The 25,824-nt window shown below is 43.8% G+C and overlaps 1 protein-coding gene across 2 annotated transcripts; it reads right to left on the reverse strand.

The window, feature by feature from the left end:
• Positions 1–848: 848 nt before the first annotated feature.
• si:dkey-4e7.3 (uncharacterized protein LOC402865 homolog) lies at positions 849–25,824 on the reverse strand. 2 transcript variants are annotated; one of them, XM_052026293.1, is made up of 6 exons: positions 25,668–25,824; positions 17,376–17,569; positions 12,960–13,139; positions 11,626–11,737; positions 4,639–4,775; positions 849–3,425 (listed from the first exon to the last, which is right to left on the reverse strand). In XM_052026293.1, exons 2-6 carry the CDS (start codon positions 17,382–17,384, stop codon positions 3,078–3,080), a joined length of 786 nt encoding a protein of 261 aa, XP_051882253.1. In that variant the 5' UTR covers positions 17,385–17,569; positions 25,668–25,824; the 3' UTR covers positions 849–3,077. The 2 variants fall into 2 exon arrangements, with proteins under 2 accessions (XP_051882253.1, XP_051882254.1); XM_052026294.1 differs by lacking the exon at positions 17,376–17,569.

The following is a 25,824-nucleotide window of genomic DNA, read 5'->3' on the forward strand; positions in this document are numbered from 1 at the left end:
GGCTACAGAAAGTGTTTACAAGCTGTGATACTTGCCAAAGGGGGTGTTACTAAGTACTGCCCATGCAGGGTGCCCAAACTTTTGCTTCAGGCCATTGTTATTTTGAAACTGTAAAAGATGGAAATAAAAAAGTAATCTTGCTTAAAATATGAAAGAAATGTGTCATCTTTAACTTTATGCCTTTTGGAAATCAAGTCATCTTTTACTCGCTATTCACAGTAACAGAAATTTTGATCAGGGGTGCCCAAACTTTTGCATGCCACTGTATTTATTGGATGTTGCAGGCAATGTCAGCATTTATTGTCCATCCTTAATTGACACCAAATTATGAAGACATTTTGGATTCAATCACATTGCATTATCTCTTGTATTTGTATAGACAAATAGCCTGTATAGTGGCAGCTTCTGTGTGGATCATTTGTTGGAAAGTACAAGGTGATCTCAAGATGACATTCTGGCCTTCAATAACCATGTTGTTAAGCACCAGTTACCTCGAGTATAAAGGCAGAAGCTGTCCTATCCCACAAGCTACTTGCTGGCAAGTAAAGGAAATTATTCAAATTAATAATATCACCAATATTAAGCCTTCCAGTACAAGATGGGTTTTAATGTGGATTATAGATATTGTTGACAACTTACGTTGCCCATCCCTTGAGACAGCCATCTTAACTTAAAACCCCAATATCCTAATAAAGACATTGGCAGAAAAAGATTGCTTAATCAGCTTAGTTTTAATGTGGGAGTCAGTTATTGGCTGTGTTTTGGATTACCCTATCCTGATTATCAGCAGCCCCATCTCACATACTATGACTATGCCTCCATGATGGAATTAACTTGGCAGCAAAACTACACATCTCATTTGCTGCACTCCCACTCAGTGCAGCTGAATTGTGGTAACTGGAAGGGTTCCAACATTGCTGGGGCAGGTATTACTAAACTCTGTGCCAAAAGTCAATAGCAAGAGTATTCTAATAATTAAAGCAGCATTAAAAGTCTGACCATTTATTGCTACAATAAACAAGTTCAAGAAATATTTCAATCTGCTGAGCCACTTTGCGTAATTCATTGATTCATAGTTATACAGCACGGAAACAGGCCCTTTGGCCCAAATTGAGAGGCAATATTGAATAAAGAATACTGTTCCAAAAGGTGTTCTCAACCTACCCTGCCACTTACAGAGGTTAATGACATTATTCTCAAAGACAATATGAAAGCAGGGTAGTCAAGCTGAACCTTTATAAAACACTGGTCCAGCCTCCAATACTGTGTTCAATTCTGATCACCCCATTACAGAAAGGGTACAAAGACATTAAATGAAGTCCAGTAAACATATACAAACATGGTTCCTGCAGTGAAAGACTACAGTTACAAGTATAGATTAGGGAGAATGGGGCTGTTTTCTTTAGAGAGCAGAAAGAAGCAAAGAAAAACAAAAAAAAAATAAACTGGAAGAACTCAGTGGGTTGAGCATTTCAGGTCAAGACCCTGCGTCAGGATCTAATGCAGAGTTTCAACCCAAAACATTGGTCATCCCTTTGCCTCCCCAGATACTGTTTGACCTGCTGAGTTCTTCCAACAGTTTACCTTTTGCTCCAGATTCTGGCACCTGCAGTCTCTTATGTTTCCAGAAGCTAACAGAATGCTAGGTTTGGACATGGTGGACAGAGGAAAGTTGTTCCCACTGAAGTGAAGGCCACAGGTAAAGCAAGAGAATAGTAATATGCACAGTCTGTGGTTGGAATCTGGAATGCACTGCCTCCAGTGTGGCCTTTAGAGGGAATTGGATAAATATTATGGTGAAAGAAGAATTTTCAAGGCTAGTGAGAAAGATCTGGGTGGTGAAACTGGAGTTGATTGGATGAAGAGCCAATGCACAGATAAGGGAAAGAACAGCTGCCTTCCATACTGTAACCATTTCATGAAATGGGCCAAATTTTCAAGTAGAGTTCAGGATTTGAGGACTTGGTCTGCTTCTTTTACTTTCTCAGTTCAGCACATCAACAAACACCCTAATAAACCTCCACAGATGTACTGTTGAAAGTATCCTAGCTGGTCACATCATGGTCTGGTACAGCAATTCGTACACACAGGAATGCAAGTTGGAGAGAGTAGTGGACTCTGCCCAATACATCACGGGCACATCCCTCCCTACCATTGATAGAATCTACAGGAGGCACTGCCTGAAGAAGGCAACATCCAAAAGATCCCCAACATCCAGGCCATGCTATCTCACAGCTACCAGGAGGTACAGAACCTGAATTCTTCACTACCAGGTTCAAGAACAGCTACTTCCCTTCAACCATTCAGTTCATGATCAACCTGCACAACCTTAACCACTACAGTTTAACATTATGACCACCTTGCACTAAAATAAGTGACTTTTTTTTTTACAAAGTCTAATTTATGTTTTTCTTGTGAATGCTGTTTATCTGATGTTATGTGCCTGTGATTCTGCTGCAAGCAAAGTTTTTAATTACACCTGTGCACACGACAAACTCAACTTTGACTTTGTAATGCCAGTATTCTGGTTTTCCCAGCACCTCTACTTCAGCTGGTAACTGAGGTTGAAGCTGGCTATTGGGATAGAGTCCATGATTAAGTTAGTTGACCACCCACAGAAGCTATTGATGACTTGATGGATAAAACATCACAAATTGAAACTCTTATACCCTGGATTTGTAAAATCAACTATTTGCACTGTTAGAAGTTCTGGTTGTTTTTGAGGCACAAGCTCAATTAAGTGCAAATGTTGGAGGTAATTCTCTGCTAAACTCCAATAAAGATGAACTCTTGCTCTCTCAGTCTACCTTGTCATGCCCCTTGCACTTTGTCTACTTGAACTGCACTTTCTGCAACTGTAACACTATATTCTGCCCCCACCCCCCCACCTTTTTGTACTACCTCAATATACTTGTGTATGGAATGGTCTGTCTGGATAGCATGTGAACAAAAGCTTTTCACTGCATCTCAGTACACATTACAAAATTAAACCAATTATCATCTCAGTATGACCTTTATAAAATCTATTGGTGGTAGCCAACTTCCTTTCCACAATTACGATTAAACCCTCCCACTGTCTACTTCAGAGCAGCCATCATTAGCTGCTTAAATTTCTCAATGTCACATTTTCTCATAACAAAGGCTTGGTTTTGCTTTCCCAGGAGGTTTAGTGTATCCATAACCATCATCCCTCTGGTCAGTGACCCCTGTAACTCCACACTTACACTGCACCGGATATATTCAGTGACAACACTCTCATCAATGGCAACTGCCATTGCATAACAATCACAGGAGTTAAAAGATGGTTCCACATGAGATTCTCCATCTTTTTGCTCAACTGTTTTGTCTTTTCTCATGTGTCTTGTTATAGTCTTCATGAAGCAAGCCTTCTCAGTGCCTTGATTTACCCATTCATCAAAGAACTCCTGAAACAGAAGGAAGAGAATTCTCAGCTGGATGCTTCTTAGAATCTCATGAGCTATTCAGTACATTTGTAAAGCGAGACTCTTAAGGATATCAAAAAGGCAACAGGAAAGATTGTATTGGTAATATTTACCAATATCCAAGTTTAGTTTCACTCATGAAATAACTTCCACCTAGATATACTCTGCAAGAGGAAGGAATTTATGACGTAGGTGAATTAAGTGGCATCTTTCAGTCATGATAAATAAAATCTGCCCCCATAAATTTCTTTCCTATCCATCCACAACTGCAAACAATTCCAGCCCCAGTAACCCTTACAATTTTAAAAGTAGTTCTTTAAACAAATAGAACAAAGCAACTGATCGTTGACTTCAGCAAGAGGAAGGAGGGTGAACATGTGCCAGTCTACATTGGTGGATTGGCATTGGAGAAGGTCGAGGGCCCAGCACGTATCTGCAATCACAAGGAAGGGATGCCGGTGTCTCTACTTTCTTAAGGAGGTTCAGCATGTCACTGAACACTAACAAACTTCCACAGATGTACTGGTGAAAGTACCCTGACTAGTTGCAATGTAGTCTGGTACAGCAATTCGAATGTGCAAGAACACAAGCTGCTAAAAAGAGTAGTGGACTCAGCCCCATACTTCACTGGCATACCCCTCCCCATCATTGGTAGTATCTACATGAGGCACTGCCTCAAGGCAGCAACATCTATCAAAGTTCCTCACCATCCAGGCTATCTTCTTGCAACTACCATCAGGCAGGAGGTACAGAAGCCTGAAGTCCCATACCACTAGGTTCAAGAACAGCTACTTCCCTTCAACTATTCATTTCTTGAACCATCCTGCATAACTCTAATCACTACCTCAGTAGAGCAACATTATGACCACTTTGCCCTATAATGGACTTTGTTTCTTTTTGTTCTAATTGTGTTCTTATATAATTTGTTCTTCTTGTGAACATTGTGCATCTGTGATGCTGCTGCAAGTAAGATTTTCATTGCACCTGTGCATTCATATACATATGACAATAAAGTCAACTTGGCATTTATAGAACCTAAATCAGGAGGAATCCCAACAGAGCAGAAGCAGTAATACTGCCACAACTTTGGGACTGCCACCTTTAAATGGAGTTCTGAAGATGCAGTCGGTTACAGGAGAGACCACCAACATACCCTCTCCCCTATCACAAAATCCAGACCAATAATACATCTTACCCAAGGCAGTCTATGGTGCAGGGTGTACTCCCATGTGGCTATGTAGGTTGGACACAAGAACTGATTCAAGACAATGGAAGCAGCCTCTGGGTCAGTGGCAAAGTTAAACTCCCCACAGATGGTTATATTCCCTGTGCCTGAAAATAAAGCAAAATATTCATGAATCTCATTGTAAAAGACCTCTCCTGATCCAGAAGAGGCAGCACCAATACAATTCAAATAAAAGCAATCAAGCAAATCTGACTAAAGGCTATTAACGTGATATCTTGTCTACAGTTCGTTTGATTTATTTCTTGGTCTAATTTAAAAATTAAGGTATTCTACATTTGACTGATTGGAATTAATTTTCTAACATTGGCAGAGCATTCTAAACTGTCAATCATTTTAATTATATGGCTATTAAAAAGCAATTTTCATTCATACATAGTTGAGCAGTGGACAGTATCTACATTCCAACTGCTTGTCAATTAGATTCACAGAAACAAGTCTTAGGTGGCTTGACAGAACAGCTTTGAGAAGCTATTTGCTCGAGATGGAGGATTCAGGAGTCACAGACTCGGGGATAAAGGAGTCAGCCATTTTGGACCAAGATTGTCCACCAGATTTATTTCTGGGATAGAGGGGGAATTGTCCGATGAGAAGACCATAAGCTTTTACTCTTTAGAGTTTAGACAAATGAGAAGTGTTCTTATTAGAACACAGAAAATTGTTCAGGGCTTGATGGGTTGACACTTCCCCCAAATCGACTGTCCTGAACAAGTGGTCACAATCTCAAGGGAAGACATCAGCCATCCAAGAATGAACATACAACAGTACAGCACAGGAACAGACCCCTCAGCTCATGATGTCTATGCCAGCCATGATGCCAAATGAAACTAATCCCATCTGCCGGCACATGATCCATACCCCTTCGTGTCCGTGAGTCTGTCTAAATGCCACTTAAACACCACAATCTTGTCTGCTTCCACCATCACCCCAGCAGCATGTTCCAGGCACCTACTACTAGCTGTACAAAAAACACTTAGAACACAGAACATTACAGCAGAGGAACAGGCTGCCCTGCAAATCTCCAAATTGGAATTGGTTAATTATTGTCACATGTACTGAGATAGTGGAAAAACTTGTCTTGCATACCCTTCATACAGTTCAATTCATTACACGGTGTATTGAGGTAGTAAAAGGTAAAAAACAACAATGCAGAATAAAGTAAACAGCTCCAGAGAAGGTGCAGTGTAGATAGGCAACGAGGTGCAAGGTCATAACAAGGTAGATTGCAAGGTCAAGAGTCCACCTTGTCATACTAGGGAATCATTCAGTCTTTACCAGGAGGCTAGAAGCAGTCCTTGAGCCTGGTGGTACATGCTTTCAGGCTTTTATATCTTCTGCCCGATGGGAGACGGGAGAAGAGAGAATGCCCCAGGTAGGTGGGGTCTTCAGAACATAGGGGCTGTACTGTGTTGTGCCAACCTATATAAATATTATCCCTATTTAACCTTTCCCTCTCTCCTCACTTCCCATAACCCTTTATTTTTCTTTTGTCCATGTACCTACCTAATAGTCTCTTAAGTGATCCTATTGTATCAGCCCCTACCACCACCCCCAGCAGTGCGTTCCAGGCACCCATCATTCTCATTGTGAGAAACCTACTTCTGACATCTCCCAAACTTTCCTCCATGCATCTTAAATGGGTGACCTCTAGTACTGGCCATTGCCACCCTGTGGAAAAGATGCAGGCTGTCCACGCCTCTCATAATCTTGTACACTTCTATCAAGTCTACTCTCATCCTCCATCGCTTCAAAGAGAAAAGCCCTAACTTGCTCAACCTCTCCTCATAAGACATGCTCTCCAACCCAGGTAGCATCCTTCTAAATCTCCCCTGCACCCTCTCCAAAGCTTCCACATCATTCGTATAATGTGGTGACCAGAAATGAACACAATATTCCAAGTGTGGTCTAACCAGAGTCTTATAGAACTGCACATTACCTCTCTGTTCTTGAACTCAATCCCTTGGCTAATGAAAGCCAGCACACCATATGCCTTCTTAACCACCCTATCAACTTGCATGGCAACTTTGAGGGATCTATGTACTTGGACCCCTATGTACAAGATCTCTGTTCCTTCACACTGCTAAGAATCCTGCCATTAACCATGTACTCTGCCTTCAGGTTCATTCTTCCAAAGTGCATCACTTCACACTTCTCCAGATTGAACACCATCTGCCACTTCTCCATCCTGTCTAAATCCCATTGCGACCTAAGACAACCTTCTTCACCATCTACCAAACAAATACAAAGAAAAGTCAGAGCAGGGGTCCCAGAACAGATCCCTGCAGAATACCACTAGTCACCGACCTCCAAGTCAAATGCTCCTTCTACAACCACCCTCTGCCTTCTGTGGGCAAGCCAATTTCAAATCCACACTGCCAAATTTCCATGGATCCCATACCTCATGAGTTTCTGAATGAACCTACCATGGAAACTTTGTCAAATGCCTTGCTAAAATCCATATATACCACATCCACTGCACTACCTTCATCAATTTGCCTTGTCACTTCCTCAAACAAAAAACTATTAGGCTTGTGAGGCATGACCTGCCCTTCAAAGCCATGTTGACTATCCCTAATAAAACTAGGTTTCTCCAAATGCTCATAAATCCTGTCCCTGAGAATCCCTTCCAATAGTTTGCCCACCACTGATGCAAGACTCACTGGTCTACAATTCCTGGGATTATCCCTTTTACTTTTCTGGAACAATGGAGCTATGTTTGCCATCCTCCAATACCACTACTGTGGCCAGGGAGGACTCAAAAATCATCATTAATGCTTCCCATAGTAAACTGGAGTATAGCCTGTCCGACCCCAGGGACTTATCTATCCTAATGATTTTTGTAGCTCCAACACTGCTTCTTTCTTAACCTCTACATGCTCCAACACATTTGCCTGCTCTATGCTAACATCACATTTGTCTAAGTCCCTCCCCCTGGTGAAGCAAAATATCCATTTAGGACCTCCTCTACCCTCACCCTAGTCATTCTCTTGTTCCTCACGCGTGTAGAGCACCTTAGGGTTTACCTTAACTCTACTTGCCAAGGCCTTCTAACTCCCTTCTTAAGCTCCTTCCTGGCTACCTTATAACTCTCAAGAGCCCCATCTGATTTTTGCTTCCCAAACCTTAAATGCACTTCCTTCTTCCTCTTGACTGAACCTTTCACCTCTTGTTAACCACAGTTCTTCACCCTACTATCCTTTTTTTCCTCAGCAGGACAAACCTATCTAGAACCCCATGCAAGTGGACCCTAAACAACCTCCACATTTCTGCAGTGCATTTACCAGAGAACATTTCCTGGTTTACACTCCCAAGTTCTTGCCTAATATCATTTTAATTTGCCCTCCCCCAATTAAATACTTTCCCATATGCCTGCTATCTTTACCCATGGCTATGTAAAAGGTCAGAGAGTTGTGGGCACCATCATCCAGGAGTCTTGTTCTTGTCCACAGAATCTCCTGTCTGTCCCCCTAACCAACAAATCCCCTATCACTATCGCACTCCTCTTTCTCCCCCAACCCCCCCCCCCACCTCTTCCTCCTTCCCCCCTTCTGAGCCACAGAGCCAGACTCCACACCAGAGACCCAGCTGCTGTGGCTCTCCACCAGTGACTCATCTCTCTTTACCCCTCCCCAACAACCATTCAAGACAGTCACCAGAGTATCCTGTACCGACTGCCTATTCCTTTTTCCTCCTCTAATATTCACCCAGCTGCCTCTTGGTAACTCCCATCTATCATCTCCTCAGCTTCCCGAATGATCCAGAGTTCATCCAGCTGCAGCTCCAGCTCCCTAACGTGGTCTGTAAGGAGCTGCAGCTGGACACACTGCCTGCAGGTGTAGTCACCAAGGACACTGGGGTCTCCCTGATTTCCCACGTCCTACAGGAGGAGCAGATTTCTGCTCTGACTGCCGTTCCCACTGTTCTATACAAAATTACAAATAACAGAAAGAACCTGACAGAAACCTCCACTCACTTACTCCGCCTCTTCACACCAAAGCTCCACACTCTAATACTGTCCGGTCACATAATGGTCACTCTATTGATTATGCTGGCTGCTTTGCTGAGGCAGCGAGGAGTATAGACAGAGTCCATAGCGGGGAGGCTGGTTTCCATGATGTCCTGAGCTGTGTCCACAACTCTCTGCAGTTTCTTGTGGTCACGGGCAGAGCAGTTGCCATACCAAGCCATGATGCATCCAGATAAGATGCTTTCTATGGTGCATTGATAAAAATTGATTAGGGTTGATGAGGACATACCAAGTTTCTTTAGCGTCCTGAGGAAGCAGAGGTGATGGCAAGCTTAGCTGTGGCATCGACGTTGTTGAACCAGGACACGCTATTTGTAATGTTCACTCCTAGGAACTTGAAACTCTCAACCCTCTTGACCTCAGCACCTTTGATGTAGACAGGTGCATGAGCACCGCCCCCCCCCCCTTCCTGAAGTCAATGACCAGCTCTTTTGTTTTGCCAACATTGAGGGAAAGGTTGTTGTCATGGCACCATGTTACTAAGCTCTCCATCTCCTTCCTGTATTCCAACGCATCGTTATTTGAGATACAGCTCACTACAGTGAAATCATCTGCAAACTTGTAGATAGAGCTAGAGCAGAATCTGGCCACAGTCATGTGTATAGGGAGTAGAGTAGGGGGCTGAGGACACAGCCTTGTGGGGCACCAGTGTTGAGAATAATTGTGGCAGAGCAAACCTTCCCCTCCCTCACCTTGAAAGGCAGAATACATGTCAATTTTACCCTGGGAAGGAGACCTACCCTATCTATGCCTCAGAAGTTTATAAACTTCTCAGGTCTCCCCTCAGTCTCTGATGCTCCAGAGAAAACAACCCAAGTTTGTCCAACCTCTCTAATCCAGGCAGTATTCTGGTGAATCTCCTCTGCACCCTATCCAAAGCTGTACTGGGGCAACCAGAACTGAACACAATACTCCAAATGCAGTCTAAACAAAGTTTTATACAGCTACAACAGTTTCTTGACTTGTATACTCAATACCTGACCAATGAAGGCAAGCATGCATATACTTTCTTTACCACATGTACTTGTGTTACCACTTTCAGGGGGCTTTGGACTTGGACCCCAAGATCCCCCTGCACCTCAAAGGAGACAAGAAGAAATTTTGACATCAAGAGGTGACAAATTTTGGGTGGAGAATTCCAAAATGGAAAATGATGGCTCAGACACAGATTCCCCCCCCCCCCACCGCCCCCCCACACCCCGGGAAGAAAGATTGTTGGAGTTTTGGCTATTAAAATGATTGAGGTGTGGGGAATTAATGGACCAACAGACACAGTCTTGTTGCATGGCAGAGCAGGTACAGGGGATGGATGGCCTATTCCCAATGCTGTTTCTAGAGATGAGCACGTATTTCTTCAAGTTGTTGTGACTATTTGGTATTCCAGAACCTGAGATTGCCCAGAGTTGCTCAAAACTGTGTTGATTTTGTTTTTGAGTAGAGAGGGAGCAGAAGATTTGGAGAAAAAGTTGGGAGGAAGATGATTTTATTCAGTGATGAATTATGCAATGTTGGCACCAGAAGTGTGGCAGCACTTGCAGGCTGCCCCCAGAACACTTTATGCAAAAGATGCATTTCACTGTGTGTTTCGATGTACATGTGACTAATAAAGATACAGTATCTTATCATGGGACCTGTTCCTTTTCTTATGCTCTAACATCCAGCCTTTAGTTCTAAACATGGTTCCTCAGGTAACCAAGCAAGGCATTTTCACACATATAATCAGTACCTTACCAATGATGCCAAACATGGGGGGGGGGGGGGGGGGCGGGGGGGAAAGAACTATTACTATTGAATGCCATTGAATTCATTGGTGCTACCAATTCATTGAATTCATTGGTGCTACCAATTTACTGATCTGCAATCTCACATACTCAATGGCAAATGGGAGAAAAAAAACACTCACTTGTTCTTATGAGACTGACCCCATACTGACGATTAGAGGTAATATTGCCACACATCTTGGCATATCACCATGCCAAGATTAACATGGTGTCCAAAACGGCAAGAGTCTCAATGGCGAGCATCGAGATCCCTCACCTTGAGCACAAAATAATGAAATACACAACTGTAAAAAAAAAACTTCCATCTGCAGATTTCATTCAGATAGATTGCTTTTATATAGAAGTGCAGCCTTGAGCATAAAAAGTTGCCAGTACTGAAACATTTAAATTAAAAAAATGGTCTGTTTTTGCAATCCAAGGTCAAAGAAAAGCAATTCTGCAAACATACACTCGATTACATCTTGTTGATTCCCCATAAATCAAACTATTACCTTTCTCTACTTTCTGAAAAGTAAACCTCATACATCTGATTTATCAAAGTTGTTCAACTACTAAAGCACGAGGCACAGCTGATATTAACCACTGTCTGAAGTGATAGTAAAATCCGTGGAGCCTCTGTGTGATCAGTCAACAATAAAATGATGCACTGAATACCTTGGCCACCCCATCTCAGATTTTGCATGCAAATTCATGTTTTATTCATGAGGAATGCAAATTGCATACAGGAATACACCTTTTTCTTTATCAAGCATGAGAAACACACCCATAATTTCTTTGATGAAAATATTAATTCTACATAAATCAAAGTTGCTCAATAGGAGGTTGATTCATAAAATGCACTCAATAAACATTGAGGAAAAATGGTTATTCATGCACAATTTTTACAAAATAATTAAAGTGAAAATATTACTGGTAAATCCTGTCAGAAAACATTTTGTTTTAACAACTTGCCTAGTATAGTATCAATTTGGAAATGTGTTGGGGTTGATTGTGACTTACATACCAATGACTTGTGATGGATGTGTTTTATATATCCATGTGTGACTGAATATTACAGAGATTACATACTCTGTATTATTCAGTGCTAAATTACTGACCTGCTGAATAAACAGATCTGACTAAGTGGTGTACCTTCCATGTTTCCGCCCATGATGTACAGATGTTTCAGCTTTGTAGAAAATGTTGGGTCCATTTTATGTGCCAGAGCTACGTTAGTCAGGGGACCAAGTGCCACAAGAGAAATCTGCAAGACAGAACGTACTTCTGCATAGCATTAATGTGAAACTTAAGTGTATAGTTTGGTTGTGTGTTTGTTGCACATTTACAAGGGACTAATTTCCTCCGAGTTGCAGCTTACTCAGGAGCACTCTTACCTCTACATCAGACTCAAGACACTCGGGTACTGCTAACGCTCCCGTGTAGTGCTGAGTGCACTCTGGATGTCGGAGCTGCTGAACTTTGGATCTAAACAAAAGCAAGTCTGCCCTCTTGGTTTGACATAGAAGATCCCAAGCTACCATTTCAAAAGAGTGGCCCAATGAGCCTTTGCCAGCTCAAAGCAATCCCATTAGTCCCACCCCCACCAACTCATTTCCTTGTAACCTATTCTCTCTCATGCCTGCCAACCATCTCAGATTCTCCTGTCACCTAAAACACTAGGGATAATTTACAGTAGCCAATTAACCTACCAGCATGCCTTTGGGACTAAGGAGGAAGCCAGAGCCCCCCAGGGGAAACCCACACAGTCACCGGGAGAACCTGCAAACTCCACGTATACAGCACCTTAAGGTCAGAATGGAAATCGGGGTCTCTGAAGCTGTGCGGCAACAGCACTGACTGCTGCACCACTGTTTTGCCCCAAATGGTCACATTGCTGACCTTCAGTGCTTTTCATGCACAAATTGGCTGCCACTTTTCCTGCATTACAACAGCAACATTAGTTCAATTAAAGTACTTCATTGTCAAGTGTTTGGGATGTTCTGAAAGAAATAAAACTGTCATTAGAACTCTGATTTATAGTGAAATCTGTGAAAATATTGAGATGTTACAAGTTTACTATACAATTTCAAGTTGTGATTATATTCAGCTTACTATCAAAAAAGTGGATACTTTTAAGAAAATTATGATAAAATTGGCTAAATCTTAAACTGTTTGATAAGACTGTACGTTGTTAATATACATACAAGAACTTGGCATATGAACAGCCTTTGGGAATCAACAGTAAACTCAACAATACCTGATAATTAGCCATTCCACATTGTAACCCACACTTGCAGTAACTGTCCCCCGGCTCCCTATATGTCAAATTTCATTCCTCTCCTCCACACATACATTGACTACCACCTCTCAAGCCAGTGCCACCACATTTTAAGATGGACTCAGAAGGCTCCTCCCACTAGATTTGTTCTGGCGCTCGTACCAAGAAGCGTTGGGGCTTCTCTTTCCTGAAACCCAAATCACCTCACCTGTCCAGCATGTTCAGTGACTATCCGCACCATGGCATTCACTGCGTGCTCGCTCTGCAGATGTTCCAGTCCTGGAGCGCTGGGGTCTGGGACATCACCCAGCCCATCCTTTCCATGGAAAGCTGAAGAATCCAAACTTTGCCCAAGGAGGGGGCTACTAATACCCCGGAACACTGGGATCTGTGGGGGAGGAGGAGCAGCTTTAATGTTTTATTTCCCAACTGTTCTATGTAATAAAGGCAATGGGCTGAGATACTTGGTCAGGTGAACATTGGAGGTTCCAGGAGGTCTACTCAAAGATGAGCAAGATGGGAAATCATAGCAACAAGAAATAGGTTGAACTGGTTTTTTATATTATGCTTTGAGGGATAGGTCTGCACTTCAAAAACAACCTCAGTGGCCTCCAGATACTAGTCCAATAACAGGCTACTTGCAGGTGAATTGATAAAGTGAGGGAGTTAATCCAATCAAGTGCTGCAACGGTCAGGAGGGGAAGCTTCATTAAGGAGGGAAAACAGTCACTCGTTCCCCTGCTTCAGTTATTGCCAGAGCACTGACAATAAGACTTGTGCAATGGCAAGCTGTGAGTGCATAGATACTAAAGGCAAAAATAATCCAAGGAGATAGTAACTGAATCTAAGGCAGCAATGGATGGAGGGGTAAGCACATTGGAAAGGTGGGGTATTTAACGTTGTTGTTTCCCCAAGAAGCAATGGTACCTTGATGAATGCCAAATGAGCCACAGAGGGTGGATCATAATTTATAATGGAGGCCATTCGGCCCATCATATATATGCTAGCAGCTGAAGGCTTATCCAAGTTGACGAAGTATGGGAAATATAGAAAGCAGGAGCAGGCAGCCACTTGACCTTTCAAGCCTGCTCAACGTGGCCATCCTATCTCAACACCATACTCCCATTCTTTCCTCTTATCCCTTGATGCCTTTGGGCTCCATAAATTTACCTCACCCCTCCTTGAGAATATTCAGCACATATTAAAGCCGAGAAACAACTTGAGAATAGTTTCTAATTTCTCTTTTCACTGACTGGTTTACTCCCTTCTCCATTTTAACAAGGCTCTTCAATCTGAAATATTAACTGTATTTATCCTTTCTGAGATGCTGACCTGCTAAGTCTTTCCAGCATTGTCTGTTTTTATTTCAGCTTTCCAGCATCTGCAGTTTTTTTTAATTTCTGAGTACAGGATTTGTTGCTACAAGACATCTCAAACAGGTTTGTGACCAGATGTCTCTCAGTCCTTTCTTTACCAGTGTAATCGGAGTTTTATCTACATGCAGTTGTGTGTACATTTTCTCTCATCACCTTGCCTGATCATCTAGTCATGGTTCTTGGTTACTTGCCACATCCAGATCTCAACCCAGTCCACTGGGAGATTGGACAGGCAAAGCAGTAGCAATGTTCAAAAATAAAAAGCTGCAGACACCAGAAAGCTGAAATAAAAACAGAATGCTGGACACACTCAGCAGATCAGGCAGCATCTGTAGTAAGAGAAACAGAGTTAACGTTTCAGATTGAAGAGCCCTGTCAGAATGAATACGGGAGAAAACAAGTTAATTTCAAGTTACAGAAAAGGGTGAGAGGTAGGATGGGTAGGACAAAGATATTTGATCCAATGGGTTAACTGCCAAAATGTTTTTATTTTAGGAACTGTACAACTCAACGGGACACTACAAAGCAAGTCCACAACCTCAATAACAATAGTCTTTTGTGAGCGAGCCTTCCTCTACGCAACTCTGCTCCCATCGCACAATGTCTTATAAACAGGGGCAAAAGGGACAGGTCAGGACTGATGCAGGGTCTTGACCCAAAATGTCAACTTATAACCTTTTGCCTCCACAGATGCTGCTTGACCTGCTGAGTTTTTCCAGTGTTGTTTTTTTTTGTTCCAGGTGCCAGCATCTGCATTCTTTGTCTTCGTGTAAAGTCTCATTGTTGGTGTTTTTACCTACACCAGGATCCCACAATTCCTCTCCTTCCTATTTTACTGTTGTCCTGTCCACCTTCAATTCTGACCTTCTCCGCAGCCCGACTCCCACACCATCAACCTCATGACCCAAGGGCCTGCACACAATTCCTGAACTGGTCCTTCACCATACAGTACATCAGAGCACCAAGCTTATTACAACAGGATCTTCAACAGGCAAGGGGGAAGGTCAGCAACTTTGTTATCACTTCCATGTGGTACGGCAACTGCTCTGCCCAGGACAGCAAGAAACTGCAGAGAATTGTGGACACAGCCCAGCACATCACGGACACCAGCCTCCCCTCCTTGGACTTTACCTCTCGTTGCCTTGGTGAAGCAGCCAGCATAATCAAAGACCCCACCCACCCAGGTCATTCTTTCTTCTTTCCTCCATCGGGTAGAAGATACAGGAGCCTGAAGGCACGTACCACCAAGCTTAAAGACAGCTTCTATCCCACTGTGATAAGACTATTGAACAGTTCACTTATACAATGAGATGGACTATGACCTCATGATGTTGTTGTGACCTTGCACCTTATTGCACTGCACTCTCTCTGTAGCTGTGACACTTTACTCTGTACTGTTATTGTTTTTACCTGTACTACATCAATGCACTCTGTACTGACTCAATGTAACTGCACTGTGTAATGAATTGACCTGTACGATCGGTTTGTAAGACAAGCTTTTCACTGTACCTCGGTACAAGTGACTATAATAAACCAATACCAAGTTCCATTCCAGGATGGATACCATCTTGACAGAGAGTGGAATAGCCTCAACCAAAGGAAAAATAATCAGGGCAGGAAAGGAGTAAAACATTCTGGGAAAGTCAGGAGAGGGCATTCAAAAATGGTGCCTGGAATAAGAGTATTGAACACTTCAAAAAAAAAAAGAGCAGTAGGATTGCTAAGAAGAGAGAATTGATGAAGTCCAATGACTGAAAGCAAAATCTTTGCCTACTTATATGTCCATTAATATTTAACACTTTTAAAAAAAAACACAAATGAAATCCATCTACCAATGATAATTTACAAAGAAAAGGCAAATCAACACTAGAGAGATTAATATGCAGCTACTTTATGAGAGGATTATCTCAAGATATGGAGCTATGCCACATGATTGGAGTGGAGACTGAAACAGGTTGTGAAATGGTGGAGAAAGTTCTCCTGTGCACATAGCAGAGGTTTCACTTTCTCTACTCTTGGAACTGTGATCTAAATGCAAGTTTGACAGGCTCAAAGTGCTAAAGGACCTGATCCTATGACCATCCACCATAGTCACATCTAATGTATTCGTAGACACAAGAAATTCTGCAGATGTTGGAATCCGGAGCAATACACAAAAAGTGCTGGAGAAACTCGGCAGGTCAGGCAGCATCTATGGAGAGAAATAAACAGTTGACATTTTGGGTCAAGACCCTTCATCAGGACTGGAAAGGAAGAGGGCAGAAGCCAGAATAAGAAGGATTGTTGCAGGTGGGGGTGGGATGAAAACATAGGTTGGTGATGGGCGAGTCTTCAAGGCAGGGGAAGGAAGCTACAGGAATAAAGGGAAGACAATGGAGTTGGGGGTGGTGGGAGAGAAGTAAAGAAAAAGCAAGAGTGGGGTTACCAGAAAAGTTAGAGAAATTGACATTGAGGCCATCACGTTGGAGACTCCCAAGGCAGAATAAGAGGTGTTGTTCCTCCCACCTGTGTCTGGCCTCAGCGTGGCAGTAGAGGCAGCCATGGATAGACATGTCGGTATGAGAGCGGAATGTGGAATTGAAGTGGGTGGTCCTGGGGTGGAACGAGTGGACAAGGGAGTCACAGAGAGAGCAGTCTCTGCGGAAAGCAGAGGGGAAGATGTGCCTGGTGGTAGGATCCTGTTGGAGGTGGCAGAAGTCGCAAAGAAAGACATGTTGGATGTGGAGATTCATGGGGTGGTAGGCGAAGACGAGGGGAACCCTGTCTCTGTTATGACAGTGGGTGGGGGTGGGGGGGGTGGAAGAGAGACGAGGTGAGGGCAGGCATGCAGGAAGTGGAGGAGATACGGGTAAGGGCAGCATTTACGGTGATGGAAGGGATATCCCAGTTACTGAAAAAGAAGGACATCTGATGTCCCAGGATGGAAAGCCTCATCATGGGAATGCAGCAGAGATGGAGGAACTGAGAGAAGGGGAATGGCGTCCTTACAAGTGACAGGGTGGGAAGAGGTATCTGTAGTCCTTGTGTAACACCATTGGGGGAAACATTACCATCACCATATGCAGGAGAAGACCCAAGACTATCTTCTTAGGGCAATAAACTTTCTTACCCATATCCTGGGCACAAATTTCCCTTGAACAAACATCTATGTTAAAACTGAAAGGTTTACAAGGCAGAAGATCTGAGTCTCTGAAAGAATTACATTCCAAAACCATGCACTCTTTCACTCATGCTTTCGAACACTTACCCTCAGTCATCCTGCAAGCTTTTAACACTCTGAGCACATTTCAGCACACATTATCAATGGATGTGTTTCCGTGGCAACATGTAATGCCCAGGACTTGCACATTAGGAACTCCGAGGGCCATCATAATTGCCTGGGCATCATCCAACCCACAGTCAACATCCACCAGTAATAGCTTCTTGTTAGCCATTTTAGAATCTGCAGGCAAAAAAAATCAGTGAACTAGATTGAACTTTAACCAGTACCCATTGGCCAGATGCCTATCCTGGTGAATGTGTAATCCGTCCTCCAGAATGCAGGAGTTATATCAGAATGAGATCAGTTCAAGATCTGATGGTTGTGTCATTTAGTTACAAGAATGGAATCAGAAAACAGATTAATGCTTTAGTTTGTTACATCATTGAACAATAAAGGAAAAATGAATCCAATATCATTCACAATTTCAGGTCATACCTCAGTGTTACAGTTAGAGGTACTCTCAGGTCAGACATTAAGCTACTGTACATTTCCCTTTAACCCTCTCAGATGCTCATTTATAAGATTTCATGCTTTATCTGAAGAGGGCAAGGGAGGTCTCCTGGGTGCCTTGGCTAATATTTTATCCTTTAATCAACACCTGAAAACAGATAACCACATGGGTGTTTGTAAATGAGATGTTGAATTCATTCATTACAACAGTGCTATACTTCAAAAGTACTGGATATCTAGAGCTCATGAAAGGCACCAGACAAGTACAAGGTTGTTGATTTTCTTTCAGTGCTTGCTACATCCCCGATCACAGGCTTCAACTATTTACATTTAAAACAAATTTTCTTTTAAAATCCTGTTCTGATAGAGCTATATCAGACTGCCACTCTAATTGGACTGCCTTTCTGATATCATGCCAGCTTCTTAGGGAGCAATCCATTCAGACTCAATTTCCCTCCATCCCTGCAACTTATTTTCTCACAAACCCAAAAATTCCCTTTGATCCTTTTTGCCATTAACCCATACAGAAGTAATTTACAGTGGCCAATTCACCTACCTTTGGAATGTGGAAGGAAACCAGGGCATTCAGAGGATACCCATAAGATCACAGAGAAAATAGGCAATCTCCACACAGATGGTACCCAAGGTCAGGTTTGACCCTGGGCCCCTGGAGCTGTGAGGCGACATCATAGTTAGGAGTTAGACTCTTGCCAACTTAAAGCCAATGGATAAAAAATGCAATGCTAATAATCTGAAATAAAAAACTGAAGATGTTGGAAACATTCAGGTCAGGCAGAATCTGTGGAGAGACCTACATCGGAAATGGTAGAAAAGAAAACAAGGTGCTTTTCATTTGTAGGAAAGGTGAGAGAAGGATAGATAGGATAAAAGGAATCTCTCTACTGGGGAGAAGCCGGGGTTGCAATGGTGGTAAGTTGTGTGAAAGTCAACCCACGCTGTAATAAAGCAGACAACAGCAGAACCAAGGAGCATATAATTAATGCTTCACTATTTTAACACTAGCAGGAGTGAGGGATACAGAAAGAGTAAACAGTGTAACCTGAGCTCTGTACTGATCCCCACACAGAGATTTACTGGTTAGTGTCCCTACTTTTAGACTTAATCCATGGGAAGCTGCACATACTAGGGCAGTTGCTTACAGCAAACCTGTAGCCATAACTATAGTCACCCCATGGTTGAAGGAATAATAGTTGCACACCATTAACCCTTATATGTCCAGTTTAACCCTTACACTTCCAGTTACCTTTTATCCTGGCTTCACTGCCACAGGTCGAATTACAATTTATCCCAGACTACGTTTCCAAACAAACACTATTTCCAAACGAACTGTTTCCAAGAAGCGTATGGTCATGCACTCTGGTAGAAGGAATAAAGGCATGGACTATTTCCTAAACTGGGAGCAAATTCGAAGGTGCAAATGGACTTGGGAGTCCTAGTGCAGGATTCCCTCAAGGTTAACTTGCAGGTTGAGTCAGTAGTAAGGAAGGCAATTGTAATGTTACCATTCATAATAGAATACAAAAGCAAGGATGTAATGCCAAGGCTTTATAAGGCGTTGGTCAGACCACATTTGGAGGATTGAGAGCTGTTTTGGGCCCCGTATCTAAGGAAGGGTGTGCTGGCATTGGAGAACGTCCAGAGGAGGTTTACATGAATGATCCCAGGGATGAAAGGATTAATGTACGAGCAACATCTAATTGGTCTGGGCCTGTACTTGCTGGAGTTTAGAAGGATGAGGGGGGAAAATCTCATTGAAACCTACTGACTATTGAAAGGCCTGGATAGAGTGGACGTGGAGAGGATGTTTCCAGTAGTGGGAGAGTCTCAGACCAGAGGGCACAGACTCAGAATAGAAGAACATCCCTTTAGAACAGAGATGAGGAGGAATCTCTTTAGCCAGGAGGGTGGTGAATCTGTGGATCTCATTGTCACAGAAGCTGTGAAGGCCAAGTCATTGGGTATATGTAAAGCAGATGTTGATGGGTTCTTGATTAGTAAGGCCACAGAGAAGACTGGAGAATGGAGTTGAGAGGGAAAAAAATAAATCAGCCATGATAGAATAGCAGAGTAGACTCGATGGGCCAAATGGCCTGATTCTACTCCTGTGTACTATGGTCTTCTCCGTTTTAATCCAAACTAGCCAGTTCTGCTATAGCTTACCCACTTGTGATATTGTCTCAGTTTTCCCCATCTCCATTGGCACAGCCTGACTGACTGGGTCCCTGGATCATCCAGTTTTTAAATTAAATGTGTTTTGTTTGTATTCTCACTGTCTAACTGCTCATTTCCAAGCTTGGATTCATTCCTCTTTCAATAATAATATGAATCAGCATTAATGCTATTAATAACCCACTGCCACAATATCCCTGGCCTCACCCCATCAGGGATATTCCCCTTGTCCCATCCCTCCCTCCCTCACCTTCACTGCAACTTAAAATTAACTTGCCTTCTCTCCTTCCCAGTTCGGATTAACCTGAACATGAAATGTTTGACACTGTTTCCACAGACACTAAGACCTGCAGAGTATTTCCAGCCTTTGCTGTTTTTAATACCAATTTACAACAACCTAGTGTAGGTTTGAACATAGAACATTACAGCACAGTACAGGCCCTTAAGCCGACATTTTATCCTGCTCTAAGATCTATCTAACCCTTCCCTCCCACATAGCTTCCTATTTTTCTATCATTCATGTATCCAAATCCCTTAAATGTCCCTAATGTATTTGCCCCCACAACATTTGCCGGCAGTGCATTCCACACGCCCACCACTGCGTAAAAAAAACATACCTCTGACATCCCCCTTGTACCTTCCTCCAATCACCTTAAAATTATACCCCCATGTTAGCCATTTTCACCCTGGGAAAAGTCTCTGATTGTCTGCTTGATCTATGCCCCTTATCATCTTGTACACCTCTCTCATCCTCCTTCTCTCCAATGAGAAGCCCTAGCTCACTCAACCTATCCTCATAAGACATGATCTCCAGTCCAGGCAACATCCTGGTAAATCTCCTCTGCACCCTCTCTAAAGCTTCCACATCCTTCCTATAATGAAGCGACCAGAATGGAACACAATACTCCAAGTGTGGTCTAACCAGAGTTCTATGGAGCTGCAACATTACCTCATGGCTCTTGAACTCAGTACTCCGACTAATGAAGGCCAACACTCCATACACCTTCTTAATAACCCTATCGACCTGCACGGCAACCTTGAGGGATCCATGGACGTGGACCCCAAGACCCCTCTGTTCCGCCACACTGTTAAGAGTCCTGATGTTAACCTTGTATTTTCAAATTCAATCTTCCAAAGTGTGTCACTTCACTTTTCCCAGGTTGAACTTCATCTGCCACTTCTCAGCCCAGCATCCTATCAGTGTCCTCTGGTAACCTACAGCAACATTCTACACTATCCACAACACCACCACCAAACTTCATGTCATCAGAAAACTTATTAACCCACCCTTCCACAACTTCATCCAAGTCATATTATATATACTGCTCTACCTTCATCAATATGCTTTGTCACATCCTCAAAGAATTCAATCAGACTCATGAGGCACAACCTGCCCCTCACAAAGCCATGCTGACTGTCCCTAATTAGCGTTTGTTTTTCCAAATGCCCATAAATCCTGTCTAAGATTCTTCTCCAGTAACTTGCCCACCACTGAAGACTCACTGGTCTGTAATTCCCAGGGTTATCCCTACTCCTTTTCTTGAACAAAGGAACAACATTTGCCACCCTCTAATCATCTGGCACTACTCCAGTGGCCAGCGAGGACACAAAGATTATTGCCAAAGGCGCAGCAATCTTTTCCCTCACGTCCCTTAATAACCTTGGATATCCAATATGGCCCTGGTGACTTATCTATCCTAATATGTTTCCAATAGTTCCAGTACATCCTCTTCCCTTACGTCAACATGCCCTAGTGTATCACCCTGTCGTAGGCCATCCTCACAAGCGTCAAGGTCTCTCTCACTGGTGAATACTGAAACAAAGTATTCATTATGGACCTCCCCTACCTCTTCTGACTCCAGGCACATATTTCCTCTTATCCCTGATAGGTCCTACCCTCACTCTAGTCATCCTCCTATTCTTCACATACGTGTAGAATACCTTGGGGTTTTCCTTGATCCTACTCACCAGCGCCTTCTCATGCCCCCTTCTAGCTCTCCTAAATCCATTCTTAAGCTCCCTCCTGGCTACCTTGTAACTCTCCAGAGCCCAGTCTGATCTATGCTTTCTAAACCTCAAGTAAGCTTTTTTCTTCCTCTTAACAAGATATTCTACATTTTGTGTCAACCACGGTTCCTTCACTCTACCATCCTCACCCTGCCTCAATGGGACAAACCTATCCAGAACTCCCTGCAAGTATTCCTTAAACAACCTCCACATTTCTGCTACACTTCCCCTAGAACATCTGTTCTCAATTTACACTCCCAAGTTCCTGCCTAATAGCATCATAATTCCCCCTACCCCAGTTAAATACTTTCCCATATCGTACAGGAATTCTTCCTGTACACACCAAACAAACTTCATCCCATCTATCCCTTTTACACTGAGGAGGTGCCAATCAATATTAGGGAAGTTGAAATCACCCATGACAACAACCCTGTTAATTTTGCACCTCTCCAAAATCTGCCTCCCAATCTGCTCCTCAGCATCTCTGCTGCTACTGGGGGGTCTGTAGAATACTCCCAATAGAGAGATCGCTCCCTTCCTGTTTCTGACTTCCACCCACACTGACTCAGTGGACGATTCCTCCAGGACGTCCTCCCTTTCTACAGCTGTGACACTGCCCCTGAGCAGCAAAGCCACTCTTTTACCTCCGCCCCTGTCCCTTTTGAAACATTTAAATCCCGTGATATCCAGCAGTCATTCCTGCCCTTGCGACAGCCAAGTCTCTGTAATGGGCACCACGTCACAGTTCCACGTACTTACCCACACTAAGTTCATCAGCCTTGTTCCTGATACTTCTCACATTAAAGTAGACACACTTTAGCCCATCCAACTGACGGCAATTTTGCCCTTTCAACTGCCTGTCCTTCCTCACAGTCTTTCTACACTCTGCATCTACTTGTAGAGTAAATGAACCAAGCCCTGACCTATCACTCTGGTTTCCATCTCCCTGCCAAATTAGTTTAAACCCTCCCCAACAGTTCTGGCAAACCTGCCTGCAAGAATATTGGTCCCCCTCCAGTTCAGGTGTAACCCGTCCCTTTTGTACAGGTCGTACCTTCCCTAGAAGGGATCCCAATTATCATCAAATCCGAAACCCTGCACCAATTTCTCAGCCACGCGTTCATCTGCCAAATCATCCTACTCTTACCCTCACTGGCACGTGGCACAGGCAGCAATCCAGACATTACTACCCTTGAGGTCCTGCTTTTCAGCTTCCTACCCAATTCCTTATATTCCCTCTTCAGGACCTCATCTCTTTTCCTACCTATGTCATTGGTACCAATATGTACCAGGACCTCTGGCTGTTCACCCTCCCCCTTCAGAATGCCGTGGGCCTGATCTAAGATGCCCCTGACCCTGGCAGCCAGGAGGCAACATACCATCCGGGAGTCTCTTTCACGTCCACTGAATCCCCTGTCTACCCCCCCCCCCCTTACTATGGAATCCCCTATCACTACTGCCCTCCTCTTCACCCCCCTTCCCTTCTGCACCACACGACCAAGCTCAGTGCCAGAGACCTGGTCACTGCAGCTTTCCCCTGGTAGGTCGTTCCCCCCAACAGTATCCAAAGCGGTATACCTGTTATTGAGGGGAATGGCCACAGGGGTACTCTGCACTACCTGCCTATTCTCCATCCTTCTCCTGACAGTCACCCAGCTACCTGCCTCCTGCAGCCTCGGAGTGACTGCCTCCCTGTAGCTCATCTATGTACTCCTCGTTATCCCGTTGGAGCCGAAGGTCATCCAGCTGCAGCTCCAGTTCCCTAACACGGTCTGTAAGAGCTGCAGCTGGATGCACCTCGTGCAGATGCAAGTTATCAGGGAGACTGGATGTCTCCCAGAACTCCCACATCTCACAAGCTGAGCACACCACTAACCCTGGAGCCATTCTCACTACTCTGCACTACAGGGAACACCAAATCAAAGAAAGAAAGTTACCTTCACCTCTCTGAACCAAAGCCTCAGCTCCCCACTCCAACACTGGCCCACTCACACAACGGCCTCGCCACTTATACCTGCCTTACCTTTATTTGCTGCTGTTAATAAACCAATCAGCAGGTAACAATTTGCATATGTGCCTGGTTTAGACTCTTGCAAGGTGAAACTCACCAGTTCCAACACAGAGACTCACTTCTTTTCAAAGGTCCCGCTCCAACTCCCGACTCTGTAAGGTGAAACTTCCAAGCCAATGTAGCACAATTGTTACTTGCCACATCAGGCCAAGCCCAAATGTTATCAATGTCATGCCAGGAGGAGGCATTAACTCCTTCATTATCTGAGGCACTGCAAACAATTGATGCAATCAATAGAAAACATCCCCATTTCCGACCAAATGTTTTTAAGAAACAGTCACTGTTCTAACATTGGAAAATGGAATCAATGCTTCCACAAAGTAATAAGAATTACTGGGTTCTTTAAAGTGATATTTCCTGAGGGATAAATACTGCCAAGACTTCTTCCCTTCTTCAAAACTGTGCTCTATTTAATAGTGTTTCAGATTGACGACCCCCTCTGCACTGACTTTTTTTTCTACTCTAGGCTTTGGAATGGGACTTGAACCCATAACTTTGCAAATAGAATTGAGAATACTACTAACACCCACATAAGCCCCGGATAAACGGCTGTGCAGTAAAATAACGGTAAGACGGCCGGATTTGAGTATCACGGGACCAGACAGGAAATTGTTTGGTGTCAGTGAGGATCTAGATTTTGCAGTGGTGATTTATTTTTGAGGAGTTTAGATTTCATTTTGTAACTACGTTAAGGCACAGTGCTATAAGAGACCAATGTTTAGGGCTAACGTCCACTACAAGTAACCTGTGATGGTAAAGGCAGCTTGCGGGTCTCAGTTGGAAAAATATCCCTCAACTTTCCGGCCCTGGGCTTCGACCCGAACAGCAAGTTTTTCCGTTACTTCAAGGCTCTCTCGACTTGCACTCGCTGCCAATCCCCTCCAGCGCTGGCTGCTTTGAAACGCGGAAACTGTAACTGTATCCAGTGGAACAGCTGGCTCCAATGTAACAGGCCAGTGGTAACTGTAATACCCACAGATTGTGCCCATGACTTTAGCAACCGTAATACCCACAGACCGTACCCATTCCTACAATCCAGCAGCCTCGCGACTTTAAGTGCCACGCTTGCAGATTTTCTGGACTATTTATTGGATGTTATTAATATTCCTATTAATACACTTTTTTTAAACACGTTATACAGTTCCTCAGCCTCCGCCGCATCTGTTCCCGGGATGAGGCTTTCCATTCTAGGACATCAGAGATGTCCCCCTTTTTCAGTAACCGGGGTTTCCCTTCCACTACCATCAATGCTGCCCTCACCCGCATCTCCTCCACTTCCCGCACGTTTGTCCTCGCCCCAGCCCCAGCCCCAGATAACAGGGACAGGGTGCTTCCGGTAACCCCACCCCTTCTTTTTCTCCCACCCCCCCTCCTTTGCCTTGCCTTATTCCTGTGGCTCCCTGCCCCCACCTTGATGACCTGCCCATCTCCTCTCCTCCCCTCCCCTCCGCCATCCTTCATTCCATGATTCACTGTCATCTCCTACAGGATTCCTTCTTCTTCAGCCCTTGGCCTCTTCTACCCCCACCCACCTACCTTCCCGCTCTCACCTGGACTCACCTTTTACCTGCCTGCGTGTGCTCCTCCCCTTCCCCCGACCTTCTTATTCTGGCTTCTGCCCTCTTCCTTTCCAGTCCTGACGAAGGGTCTTGGCTCAAAACGTCGACTGTTTATTTCCCTCCATGAATGCTGCCTGACCTGCTGAGTTCCTCCAACA

This window comes from Pristis pectinata, chromosome 11 (assembly GCF_009764475.1).
Source record: "Pristis pectinata isolate sPriPec2 chromosome 11, sPriPec2.1.pri, whole genome shotgun sequence".
Classification (NCBI taxonomy): domain Eukaryota; kingdom Metazoa; phylum Chordata; class Chondrichthyes; order Rhinopristiformes; family Pristidae; genus Pristis; species Pristis pectinata.

Coding starts and splice junctions, on each gene's coding strand:
- si:dkey-4e7.3 (XM_052026293.1), bottom strand. Junction 11,738..12,959: donor TCACTGAACATGCTGGACAG/GTGAGGTGATTT, acceptor TCTGTCTTGCAG/ATTTCTCTTGTGGCACTTGG. Junction 3,426..4,638: donor TGCACCATAGACTGCCTTGG/GTAAGATGTATT, acceptor CTTCTGTTTCAG/GAGTTCTTTGATGAATGGGT.